General features: G+C 36.7%; 1 protein-coding gene across 4 annotated transcripts in view; it reads left to right on the forward strand.

The window, feature by feature from the left end:
• Nucleotides 1–14300, forward strand: part of TASP1 (taspase 1) — a 312198-nt gene that overhangs the window by 228689 nt on the left and 69209 nt on the right. For all 4 annotated transcript variants that reach the window (XR_003548591.1, XM_027770008.1, XM_006143657.3 and 1 more), the window contains one exon: nt 11997–12107. Coding sequence is in view for 3 of the 4 variants with exons in the window: in XM_027770008.1 (XP_027625809.1) it covers nt 11997–12107 (111 nt within the window). In the remaining variant the exon portion in view is untranslated. The remainder of the gene's footprint in view (nt 1–11996; nt 12108–14300) is intronic.

A 14300-nucleotide genomic window follows, 5' to 3' on the forward strand; every position in this document is an offset into this window, starting at 1 on the left:
AGGGAAAGACAACAGCAGAGAGTTAGGATACAAGAGAAACTTTGCAAAATTGAGGAAAAATGAGAAAATATTGATGAATACTTAGGAAATGTATGACATTGCCAGGGAGCATTAAAGATCTGAATTGAAGTTTGTGGCTGAAATTAAAGAGAGAGTGGTTAGGAATGGTAGTGCAATTTTGTCTAGCCAAATTTAGCTTATGGGTGCCAGTATGAAGTAAGATTTAATTATGGATGGAGTTTTGTCAGGTAACTGTGCTGAAGTAGTTTACTGACAGTTTCAACAGGGAGTTAACTATAATGATGCACCATGGACTTTAGTCCACTTATGGTCCAAAGTGAAGACTTAAGGACATGAGGGAGATGTTGAAGAATTGTTGAAGTCTGGGTACTGGAGAGTGTATATTGGAAAGTTAGAAGTGATTAGTAAAATGCTTACAAGTGAGGTAGGTGGAAAAGGTGAAGTTATTGGTAAATCATGAGGAGAGTGAATGGCTAATAGAGAATGAAGAACAAATTTATTGACAGATAAGAGGTCATGAAATTGAGATACCTGGGAGTTGGAAGGATAATCTCCATGTACCATGGAGTCACTAAAAATTTCAGCATGTACAATGATCAAGTAGCATAAATCTTTGAGTGATGAAAATGCCCTCTGGAAGCCAGTAGATGGACTGCCACATGGACATGGCTGATGACATGAAATTCCAATTTGGCAAAGGGTCTGAGAGCAGCCCTGAGGAGAATGAAGATACTACCCACTTCTAGGAATAGCATAAATATTCTGTTTTTTCTTTTTCCATGAAACTCACTTACATTAGCATAGATTTCAACATTGTATATCCCTAATAAGTGTAAAAATATCAAGTGCTTGTCACAACTAAAATATGAAAGAAAAATGTGGCATTGTCTGAACCACAAGCACTAACATTGCCTGTTGGCAAGTGAACTTGTAGATCCCCGAATTCATTGTTTTTCGTTTAACTGTGATATTAGCTCATATGAACGTGAAACAGCCAAAGGGCTCAGGAGTTCTGGGATGTGGTGTAGCCGGATGGGTAAAGAGAGTGAGAGATTCTTCTTTTCTGCATCCCAGAAGAAAAATTTGAATTACTGGCATTGCCCTCTTTCCTTTAGGGTGTTTACCATCAAAACAACACTATTCACAGAACTCTGTGTATAGATCTTGCTCTTATTAAAAGTGGCTCTGAAATATGTGTGCTGTTTTGAAATGTTTTGGATGGGCTGCTGTTTCTAATGTTACCCTCTTTGGTTGCACACTAGATTAAGTTTCATGTGCCACCACTAACTGGGCTATATTTAGTTGTCTCTCTTGGTGGCGATGCAATAATTGAAAGCTTATAAGTGAAAACATCCCTCCTCAAATGTAGGATTCTTTTTTTAATGAGTCTCATAGTTATATGCCACTTGATTTCTGTGTTGTCAGACAGCTTGAAGGGTATAGGGTCTTTTTATCCTTTAGTAATTAAACTCTTTGGGATTATGTGTCCAAAATAACCCTTCCTTATATTTAATTCTCAAAATTTTTGTGTTGGTTAACTGTGTACCCCAACTTATTGATATATGAACTCCCTTAATGAAATTGTGAATGTTGGTGTATCTGGATAAATTTGCTAATCTGTAGGTGGAGTTTCTAAAAGCCTTAAAAGTGACATTGCACATTGTCCCAAATAATTAATGACTATTTCTAAAATTGTGATATTTTTATATATTCATCTTTGAGGGGTCTTCATAGAAATGTATATAATGAAAACAACTATGTGTGGATTTTAAAGGTTTATTTTGCACCAGAATAAACTTGTACAGAAAGAGACAGAGACAGACAGAGAGAGAGAGAGAGAATGATATGGCAGCACCCTCAACATGGTCTGATTCACATTTTTCAGCTAGCCTCACAGAATATTATATTCCCCTATCATGCCGCTGTGTGGCCTCTCTTCGATGAACTTTTTGAAGTTAGATAAATTTACAGATTGTTTAGATAAATTTACAGATTGTTCCACAAAGAGTAGAAATAAAAAAAAAATTGAGGATTACAATAAATCCTCAGTAAGTGCAGAGAGACACCTCTGTGTCCCCTGGATGGCTTCCCTTCTCCTGGGCCAAGTATGGAAAACATGTAAATATGGAAAACATTTGTAAAATATTCTTTTCAGTATACTTAGATTACTTTAAACTCTTTAAGTAGACCTACAATAAGGTCTTGCGTTTTTCTTTTCCTTACACAAATTCTGTGAAAGTTCTTTTTGAGCATAAAACATTATTTGTTTATAATTTCCTAATACCGTCCTAACAATATTGGATTGTCAGAAAAGCCATGTTGTATTTTTCTATGCAAAACTGCATCATAACTTTTCTGACAACCCACAGTATATACCATCCTGCTTTTGAATCTTATTTACCCAGATTATTGTTTGATTTTTTTTATAGTATGTGCAGTTCACAGGATTCAGTTTTCAGTTTTTATCTCTATGTTATGGACAAAAATATATGTCTTGCTTCTGGGTTATTTTGCTGATCATTACCCTGTTAGATACCTGTTTTTGTTTCTATTCCTTTATTTTGTGCTTTAAGATAACGTTTTATTACTTTATTTTCCTTTACAGTTTCTTGAGTTTTGCTCCCTACCGTTCATCAGTGACTGACAAATTAGTTTGATTTTTCAATGCTATTGATGTCATATTAATTCTGGTAGACAGAATTTACCAGTACAAGTGAAGGAGTTAATTAATTTTTAATTGTCTTGGCCATCATTCTAGCTCTTCTGTAAATGAAAAGATTTCACTCTCCAGATATGTTTTAAAAAGTTAAAAATTTATAACCCTAATATTTTTCTATTGCCTGGTCCTTAAGAAGACATTTATAGTTTAATTCTGTAGATCATTCTTTTTGTTTCATTTATTAGACAAAGTAAAATATTCTCCGCAGCCCAATGGGTCTAGGCATGTGTAGAATGTGAAAATAGGCAATTAAATCAAATAGGGCAGTTAAAATTCCACAAGAGAGGTGAAAAAGAGGTTCAGTCTATATTTAGTAAAAAATGACAAGCCAAAAAATAAATCCACCCAGTGCCCCAAGGGTAACAGATTAGAACTCTGCGGAAATTAGGACAGAGAAAATTCCAGAGATAAACAAGACCCTGATGGGCAAACAAGAAAAGGATTTGAGCTTCAGATGAGGGAAGGAATTTCACAGGACATGTCGACCTTGCTGTGTCTGTCATTCTCTAATGGTTGTCCTTAGGGCACTCCACTTAGTGTTATGTAATGATGAGAAGACATATAAATGACCTGATTAAAATGATGGCTGATGTAGTAACCCCATGCACACATTCCTGTGTGTTCCTGGGCTGTCTCATGATGAGGAGTAGTGAACCAAATGCTCTCCTCAGCAGAGCGCCTGGCTTCAGGCTTTGGTGAGATGTTTTCTTGACCCACATCTGTTCTAAGGGACATCTGCTGCAGCACATACTCAGCACTGTGTGGAGTGCTATGGCCTATTCAGCCATGCTGGGATGCCATACTTGGCCCAGGAGAAGGGAAGCCATCCAGGGGACAGAGCGGTGTCTCTCCACACTTACTGAGGATTTATTGGAATCCTCAATTTGTTTTTTATTTCTAATCTTTGTGGAACAATCTGTAAATTTATCTAAAGATTAAATGTTTCTCTGACATGTTTAGGTTCTGATTACTGTTGGACTTTTCTGGACTAACCATGTTAATTTTCCTCTTTCAAAGTTTAGTAGATAAGAGATTTCAGAATGGCCATTGGTCAGACTTGACTCTTACCTCGACACTGCACCCATCTCTTCCCCCTTTTCTAGCCAGCCTGAATGATAGGATGTGCATCGCTGGAGCATTCCTTTATAAACTGCCGTGCCACCGGTCTGGCCCATTTTTTCCTCATCAAAATGTTAAATTTGAGTCCTTCAAATTGTGTTTATCACCAGAAAACCACACATAATGAATGACAACACCCATAAGCTGTGGTAGAGATAGTTCTTAAGAATCAAGTATACTTCTCAGAGATTTTGGACAGAGGACCTGTGTCAGTTGTCATTAACCTGTTATTAACCTTCCTTAGGGTCTTAGGTTCTTTCTTTCCTTCTTTTGATTTCTCATCTCTAAAATGAATGTAGTGATGCTTATCTCATTGGGATTTTTGTAGAATCAGCAGATAATAGGGTGCAGTTCATATACATCTTGTAGGATGATAGAAACAGTCTTGTGAACTTCTCTTCAAAGGCAGAACATAGTGACACCTCGTAATGGAGCTAACATTTGAACTTAGCAGTTGGTTTTGCCATTATGTCATGTGCTTATTCTTGTTAGTCTTCTTTACATCCATGAAAGATATGTTAACTTATAATCTCCGTGCATCTTTAGAGAAAAAAAGTATTTGCTCTTCCACAAACTATAAACTGCTATCTTGTATTTAAAGAATATTTATAACCTCTCTTGTACTTCTGGAGTTAGAAGTATGTCGTTTTAGTAGGGAATGTTCATTATTCCCCAGTCCTTCCTTTTCTTGTTCATCTGACTTCCAAACTATTTCTGTCTGTGTCATTGTAGTTCTTTTTGTCAATAGATGGGTAATTCCTCCAAGAGAAAATAGCATTTAAGTGATTTGGCATTTATACCTTAAAAAGAAGAAAGCAATACATAGAAATGAATTAAAAGACAGAGGTTCTTTGTTAACAGGAGGGGAAGATGGAACATGAGCAGCTGCCTTCTAGCTACAGAATCTCTCTCTGGCCAAGTTCTCACATGTTGCAGAGGAAGCTTGGTGTCAGGTTTTGTGAAAGGTGTTTCAGTGTTTTGGCTTGTCTAGTAATGCTGACTTGTGACAACCAGGTAATGCTGGTTGCTACTTGTGGGTAGAGATGAATCTCTAAAACTAAAAATACTCCTTGGATGATGCATGCCAATAGTAGAGACATCAGCAATTACTAGTCTAGTATCCTTGCTTCTTTATTTCTCTCTCTCTCTCTTTAGTTTTTGCTATTGGGTGCATGTGCTAGCCATACAGAGAAGCAGAGAGAGAGAGGAGGAGGAGAAGGAAAGTGAGAATTCACCCCTGGTGGAAATGACCATCCCACAATCCCTTTCCCCTTCATCTCCTCTTAAGATTTAGGGCATACATACACATGTGCCTGGCATGTTTTTCAAGCCTCTGGGGTCCAGGACTTGAACCACACAGTCGGCCATGTGGGATGCAGTAGCTTTAATCTTTGTGCTACCTGCTGGCCCTCTCACTTTTCACATAAGGAAAGGTTCAGAGAGGTAAAGTGGCTTCCGAGTTCAAAGAGATGGTACCAAATCTGGGATCCTGATTTCCTTTTTCCTTGATCCTCTGTTTTATCCATTTGCGTTTTGTGAACTTCTGTAAATTTATCTGTCCAACCATGACCCCCTTCAATTGGCCTTGTGGACACAGTTGATTCTTCTCAGCTTGACCCCTTTGTTTTTTCCCTCTTAAATGTTATGAGCCAACCAGTCTCCCTTTTTGTTTGAGATTATTCTAATTGGGAATCTCTTACTGGCGATCATAAGAATATGACTAATGTCCTCATTGACTTCTCTACTTTAATACTTGTAGTCATTCTTCTCTCAAATTTCTTCGAATTCTTCATCCTTAAAGATTATACCACAAGTACAGTACGTAGATGTCCAATTTATGTACTGTCTAAATATACAACCTACTAAATGTCCAGATTACAAACATTTGATCACAGTGAACATGTCTCTTATCATCTTTAATCACAATTTTATTCCCAAGTAGTTATAGACTTAGGCATTTAAATGATCTAGTTGAGACTGTTTTATCATGGCAAATGAATACTAATCTTCTTTTATTTTTTAATTAAATTTTTTCTACTTATTTTGTGCAACTGCTTGCACATACGCTAGGGATCTTTGGATCATCTTAATTTATTTCTTTACTCAGTTTTCTATATGAGTAAAGAAAGCACTGAACACTGTGCCCAACATCTCATTCCGTATTAAAGTTTTCTTTTTTATTGGTAAAAATAAGAAATAGTATTTCATTGCATACAAAGACTGTTTAACATTTTTACCTTGGGAAATAACTACCTTATCACTAACACCATCTGATCACTGGATACTGATAGAACACTGGTTCCAGTGACTGTAGAAGGTTAAGAAAGCAGGTACCATAATACAGCTTATAAAACATGATAATCTTTGAAAACCAGCAAAATGCTGAAGTTCTTCTTATCATCAGTATTTCTACCATCAAAAATTTAAATAGCACATTAGAGACTTAAAGTTTCTGTCTATAAATTAAATTTACACACCCTGAAAGATGTGTTTTAATAGCTATGTTTTGTAATTGAAAAAAAAAATGAAGCATGGAATTAAAAAAAATTATGTCTTGCTTAAGAACACATACTACTCTGAAACTTAAAATGAGATCTTCTGTCTGAGTGTTTTTTCCTATATCTCAGTGATAATACAAAATCTGAGTATTTTCTGTAAAATATTTAGAAAATTCCATATATACTCTAATTATTCTTTCATTAAATTATTGGTAATCACTAGAGAACTTCAGAGGTGACTCATATACCCTCACCTCAGAGACCCTGGGTCTGAATAAAAGGTATTGGAGCTGAAGAATAGATTTAGTTTATGAGGGGAAAGGGAGCCAGGAAGGACAGTTCATAAAGGCCAGGAGGAAATCTTAGGGGAATGGAGTACAGAAAGTCCAATTTGACTAGACCACATAAATGTGTAAAAATAAATAGAAAAAGTTTGGAAGTGAATGAAGGGCTAGCCAGGCTAAGATTCATTCTGTAGACAACTAGGAGCCATCGAAAGTGTCTGAGTTATCTAATGATGTGATCATACCTGAAACACCTTACTTACCAGAGTAAACTTCAGTGTCGCTGTTTCTGATGGCCATTCTATAAACTGCCCTATTGTTTTTAATTGCAAAACAAGTCCAAAGAAAACTATCACTGTCCATGACCTCCTTCCTGTCTCTGAATTTATACTCTACCTTCTCTTTGTCCTCTCTCCCTCAACTCCTGCCACTCTCACCTCCTTGGATTTTCCTGAAGACACCAAGCTCTTCTCACCTCAGGACCTCTGCAATTGCTGATTCATCTGCATGGAATGTTCTTTGCCCAGGTTGTCACATGGTTATTAGCTCCTTACCAAAAGAGGCCTTCATGACTCTTTAAAAGATTCTTTATTTTATTCACGATAGTGTATGTACATGCAATAGAGAAAATGGAGGGAAAGGGAGAGAAACGGACAGGGGAGGGGAGGGGAGAAGAGAGAGGTAGAAGGATAGAGGTGGAGAATGAGAGAGAGAGATATGAAGAGAGACAGAAGCATCCTTGACAAAATCCAGTCATAGCACAATACCCTTCCTCTAGCCCTTTGGCTAGTCAGGATCTTGGGCATGCCCAGCACATATCAGGTAAACTAGGTCAGGGACCTGAACCTATAGTCAGCCCTGAGGCTTCCAGCACTGCAGTCTGGTATGCTATAGACTGCATCACCTAAGCTGGATCCTTTCCTGACTTTCTGTGTAGACACTGCCCTAGTGATGTTCTCCATCATTTACCTGGATTCATTTTCTTCACAATACTTACTCATGTCTGGATGGATTTCTTTGTAGTTTTATGAGTTTCTTACTTGCCCACCAACCTGCTCTAATAGATGTACATAGATGTTTTCTTCCCTGCTATATCCTCAATGCCTACAAGAGCCCTGGCACACAATACATATTTATTAAATTAATTAATATAGGGATTTGAATGACTAGAGCATGGAGGCCAGATTAGAACCTATTGTGTTTCCAGGAAAGAGAGGTTGCATTAATGGTCTTGTCAGTGGAAATTAGGAGGTAGTGGCAGGCACAAATTGCTCATGGGGAGAACTGCAAGATTTGACATGGGGTATCATCATCAGAGAGGGAAGAGGTAGGGGTTTGGAGCCTAGATGAGGATAAGGAACCCAGGAGAAGTTTCTATGTTTGGAGGGAAAAGAAAGAGTACTAAAGGGACTAAATAGGAGTGCAGGCAAGGTGGAGGTGTGCAGCAGGTCGTTTGAATGTGAGCTTATCTAGAATTTTTCTTCCCTGAGAGGCATTGCTACAATGGAAGCAAGAATCATGGATTTAGAGAGAGATTGTGGAAGGTCACATTCTCTATTTAACTTTGGCATAACTGACAAATCATTGACTGTACCTGAACCTCGGGCTTTTCATTTATAAAATCATAATAAAATAACACAGGCAGGGAGTGTTCTGAAAATTTAACTACAGAATGTGAAAACATGGAACCAAGGCCAATACAAGATAGTTTCTTAATGACTATGAATTCTGTATCTCCTTTTTCTCCTTCTTTGGGAGGTAGAGGATAAGAAAACTTACCCTAGCTCTTTAGTTTACATTTGAGTATTTTTTTAAATTCTAAAACAATAGTTTTAAAAGACAATACTAATAAGTTTATAATGAAGGCAAGTAGCTCCTTATCCTAACTCCTCTGTCTAATCTCTCAGTTTTCTCTCTCCTCAGGCTATTTATTTCAGTTCTCTTTGTTTTTCTTAAAGAATTTGCATCTATAGTTCAATATAAGAAAGTTTATACTGCTAATTTAAAAATTTTTCTCTTAGATGTTATTTAGACATCAAATTTAGATATTACCATCTTCACACCAGGAAAGATGAAGATTTAGTTGTTTTATACTTCCAATTCCAATTTTATATACACCTGCCTATGCTTTTGCTCCTCACAGTGTATTATATCCCTATTTTAAAATTTATCAATATTAAGAGTTTTTTTTAACTATAGCTATTCATATATGAATAGTGTACTGCAATTATATTTCCTTTCTTTTACAAAGTCTTATTTTTTTCGGTAGTTAACATTTGCCTTATTATATTTAGTTTTGATTTTTGTACCAATCACTCTTTCATCTCTAAATTCTCTCAAAATATGAAATATTCCTCTCAGTAATTACAGAGTCAATATGTATGAACAGACTTTACAATGTTTGTGGGAAAGTGAAGTTAAAGTACAAATTTATTTTGCTATAAAAAAATTCTGAAATCCATACCTTTTCTTTTCTTATGTGCATTTTCCATGAACTTTTTGAAGATTGCCTTTAATTGAGCTGTTTCTTTCTTTCCTTTCCTTGAAACTATCTTTCCTGGCTACCTGCTCCAATTTGGACTGTTTGCTTTCTTTTTTTTTTTTTTTTGGAGAGATTTTCACTGTAGGGACAGACAGAGAGAGACATAGAGACAGAAAGCGAGAAATCACCCCCCAGGGGGGATGGTCATGCCACAATCCCTTCTCCTCCATTCTCCTCTCGGGATCTTGGGCACGCACGCACACGCACCCAGCGTGAGTTTTAAGCCACCGGGTCCGGGACAGGAACCGTGGTCGACTACGTGGGAGTCCAGCAACATAGCCATTACGCTAACTGCTGGTTCCCAGGACTGTTTGCTTTCTAAGCTTGCTGCATAGCGATGTGTTATCTGGGAATCCCTTAATCTTGTTTTGAATTTGTGTTCCTAGGTCTTATTTTTTAAGTTATTTATCTTATTTCTTTATCTTGTAGCTTTATGAGAAAAAAATGCATAGGAGGTAAACGGAGGCTTTGTAGAGCTTTATTCTGCTTCTCCTTAACTGACATTTTGGCTGAATATATTACAATAGAATTCTACTTCAAAGTAATCGTTGCTCAACATTTTGAAGAGAGTGCTTCATAATCTTTTATTTTTGAGCATTGCTGTTGACAAATCTGAAGCCATATGATGCCTTTACTTTCCATGGGATCTCTGTTTCTTATTTGGAAATTTTTATGTCTTTGCATCTTTTCTTGGTATTTTGATATTTTCTAGTGATATATCTACATGGGTCTCTTCTTTTTCATGAGCTATGCTGTAAGGTGGATGGATGTTTTTGATCTGAGCACTCATCCTTCAATTTTTGGAAATGTTTTTGAATTATTTCCTTGGAATTTTGTTTGTTTCTTTTTTTTTTTTTTTAAATATTCTCCCATTCTTCAACTCCTGTTATTCAGATATTGGATCTTCGGAGCTATTATTTTTGTTTTCTTTCCTTCTTTCTTCCTTTCTTTATTTCCTTCCTTCTTTCTTTTTTTCCCATTCATTTTCCATCTCTGTCCTTCTTTTTTGAATTTTCTTTTGCTTCATGCACTTGCCTGTTTTCCCTGTGTAATTGTTTTGTTTATTTGTTTTGGCATTTGTCTTTTCTAAGACAGAGGTCTAACTGAAACAACTAGTGATTCTAAGTTGTCTGTACACTATAGCAGTTAAGTATCAAGAAACAAAACTGAAAATCTCTGTGTATGAGTCGTTTTTGTCATCTGGAAGCCCTTACTGAAATACAAGGACAAGTGTTTTTTTTTTTTTTTTTTTTTTTTTTTTTTAAGATTTTTCAAGTATGTCCTTACCCTTGATCTAGTTGCGTTGCTGGAAGGAATTATCTGTTCTCTTGCTCATAGGATACCAGCTTGACTTGTACCTGGGAGCTAGTCATGTTATTAGTTAATCTAAAGACTTCTATTCTAGCCCCTTGTTTTTGATGTGTAGCATCTTTCTTACCCTGGGTCGAACCTGATTCCTCTGTTTTTTTTCTTGTTCTACATCTATATAGAGTAAATATCTTGTTTCTCTTCCTCCCTCTTCTTCCTCTTCTACTCCTTCTTTCCTCTTCTTCTTCCTCCTCTTCTTTTTTCTCTTCTTCACAATCATTTGAAAGGATAAAAGTAAAAACACTATTAGCAAGTCATAGGTTGACAACCCTTGGTCTAGAGGATTCTTTTAGACACTCAGCCAGTTGTCTTCATTTTATTTCTACTGTGTAGAAATGCCTGCCTTTGAAGTAACTTGAAGCCTACAATTTCTGAGCCTTTTTGGGCTATATGTAAAACTAGGTGGTTTCTTATAGTTGCCTCAACTCAAGTTCCCCTGGCTCCATAGAAACTTAGATTTCAGCTTTCATGAGTCTGTTATGAGAATCTCATGGACAGAAAGAGCCAGACCTCCTTGAGACAATTACTTGTCCATCTTCTTTCCATTTTGCAAAAGGTCAAGTTTTTTTTGGCCTGCTGGTTTTCTCTGCCCTTATTGGGTCATGCCTTTTTTCCTTCCATTTTCATCAGTTCACTGGGATTTGGGGAGAGAGTGAAGATAAATGCATGCATTTAATCTATTATGTTTACCCAGAAGCTCCTCCCAAATCCAGTTTGTTTGATTTTTATTTTTACTACTCTCTTTGATAGTTCTTCGGTTAATTTTGCATTTGTTCTCCGCGTGCTCACTTACTATGCCAGATGTTTAAAGATGTCCTTGGGGAAGAAAAATGAGGGGTTTTAAAGTGTAATGTTCTTGAAGTGCTCACAGTGTTTCCGTGTGTGAAATCTCAAGGAGGTCTGGCTCTTTCTATCCACCAGATTTTCATACTAGAAATACAGTTTCACCCTTATTTGTGTAAACCATCAGGAGCATTTTTAAATGTTTGTAATAAAGTTTGTGGCTTATTGTTTAAAATTGAATTTAAGGTAGTAAATCAAAGCTTTTGGTGGCATGCTCCTGACAACATAGAGAGTCTGGTAAGTGATCCCTAAGAGCTGATCAAAGGGAATTGTTGAACATTTTTTTTTCTGTTTTTGTGTTTTGGTTCTTTAATCTGGTAGTGTTTCCAATTCCATTCTGAATACAGTAATGCACTCTCCGTCCCCCATTCAAATTTTGTTGGCGGCATCTGGCACTGTTCTTGCCAAATGGCCCCCCATTCAGGCATAAGCCTGCCTTTGCGATTAAGTCTAAACGAGGTATGAACAATGGTGATTGTCAGAAAATGGGCATCTTTTAAGATCTTATTCATACCACATTTTTGTTTCAGCACTAAAATGGAAACTGAAAATTTTAAAAAATGAAATTCATTGAAAAATGACTCCTAGTCCTTTCTGCCTAGGTTCACCTTTTCTTGCCAGTGAAGATGGTGTGCTTGGTGGGGTGATTGTTCTCCGGTCATGCAGGTGTTCTGCAGAGCCTGACTCCTCCCAAGATAAGCAGACACTTTTAGGTAAGTTGGATATATACAATGTATGTGCCTTTCTATTTTATTTTTTCAAGACAAAAGATTATTATCCATAAATAATAATTTTAAGCTATGGGGTGGCCAAGATGTTCTGTTGATATCAGCACAACTCTTTTCTTCTTGTCTTTTTCTATTGGAAAACATGTAAAAGGTTTTGTTTTTGTTTTTTGGGGTTTTTTTTGTTTGTTTGTTTGTTTGTTTGTTTTTTGTAATTGCATGCTTAGTGCACTTATTTTTCAAATAGAATTTGGAGATTTTACTGACATCCAATATCAAGAACATTGAACCATGTACTCATTCATTGCCTTATTTCCCAAAGCATTGGAAGTAACTCATAACAGTATACACAACAGCACAGAAAGAAGCTTCTTCCTATTTATCTTCCCAAAAGGAATTGGAACCATGTGAGGAGCTACTGGCCTAGAACTCAGTCCTGGCTCCATGACTTATTAGCTGTGATGCCTTTGTGCATTGGTCTTACCTTAACATGCTACTTCTTCATATGTAAAATAAGGACATCTGCCCTACCCTCCTTGTAAAGCTGTGGAAAGAGAGGGTCAAATGAGTGTTTCTGCAGATTTGCAGATGTCCATCCAGATGTGTGGTTTTCTGTCTCACCAAGCATACCAATGGGGATGAAACCCAGCCTGTCCTCCACTGGCTGAGGCAGAATTGTGGGGCTGCCTTTGCCCAGAGGGTGACTTCTTCTTTCTAAAGCTCTCGCAATAGAACTATTTCAGCTTGGTTGCCTTTCTAGTTCATCTCTCCAGAGGGGATATTAAAAATCCATGTAAAGGTGATAAACAAGCTAGCAGGTATCCTATGTGTTATTTTTTTAAATTAACTTTTTTCATTTTTAAAAAATTATTTTATATTTTTTAATTTTATTTAAATTTAATCATTGTATCTTTTCACAGCATATGATGTGGGTTTTCAGTGTATAAATGCATTGTATGTCAAGCAAGTCAAAGATATTACCATGCCCAATAACTAATTAACCTTCTGATTTCGTACATTTTAAAAATGCACAAATCATAATTGCAGCTGCTTGGTGAATTATAATGAAGTGAACCCACTCCATGTAACCAGAACCTGGATAAAAAAGTAGAACTTTACCACCACCCCCAGACCCCCCTTGGGACACCTCCCAGTCTCTACTGAACATGGTTAATAGAGGTGTCTCCCTTGAGACACCTCCCAGTCTTCAACACCATGGTTAGTTTTGTCTGATTTTATATATTATATAAAATAAATTGCAGAATATATACTATTTGTGTTTGGTCTCTAGTCAATATTAAACTTGTGAGATTCATCTATGTTACATGTGACAGGAGTTTGTTCATTTTCATTGCTATTTAATATTATATTGACTGGGTATATCACAGTGTATTAATGCATTCTTGTAATTTTTTCAATACAAGCATTATAGGCCATGCACAGGTGCTGTGGTTGTTCAATCCTTCATATAAATTTTCTTACAAAAAGTGTGGGTGGTACCTGATCTATCGTACATTGCATTATTGTCAATTGCTGTGGTACAAGAAGACTGGTACAAAAAATCTGAGTGCACTTGTATATAAAAGCTCTTTATTCTACCTGGTTTCTGACCACCAACTTCCTCATTTTTCTTGCCATAATCTCTTTCTTTCTACCCACTGTACCTAGTACCCAAGTTGCTTCAAGGAGGTGTTTTTGTTAAACAGCCAAATTTGGTTAAACCAAGACAAATAGTAATTTGCTTTTTCAGTTTCTTAATCAATATCCTCCCTTCTGTATTCTTCCACAGTTGGATAGCTAGGAGTAGTTCGTTTTCAACAAGTGCAGAGGCTATACTTGGGCCTTCCATTAAAAATTCAAAAGAGAAATCCTTACAGTATTTGGTGGTGGTAGTGATTTTTTTTTCTTTTTTTTTTTTTCTTTTCATTTTGCTTTTAGGCATGTATACTAGGCAGACAGAGAAAGAGAGAAAAAGGGAAAGTGGGAAAGTATCCCCCATGGGTATGGCCACACTGATATACCTTCTCGTTCATTATCTTCTTGGGATTTTGGGCATACACGTGTACTTGGCAGGTTTTTTCAAGTGAGCAGGTCCAAGACTCGAATTGCTCAGACAGCCCTGTGAGATCCAGCCACCTTAACTTTCACACCACTGGCTAGCCTGTGGCTGGGGTTATTAGA

Source organism: Tupaia chinensis, unplaced genomic scaffold (genome assembly GCF_000334495.1).
Source record: "Tupaia chinensis unplaced genomic scaffold, TupChi_1.0 Scaffold000101_1, whole genome shotgun sequence".
Taxonomy (NCBI): Eukaryota; Metazoa; Chordata; class Mammalia; order Scandentia; family Tupaiidae; genus Tupaia; species Tupaia belangeri.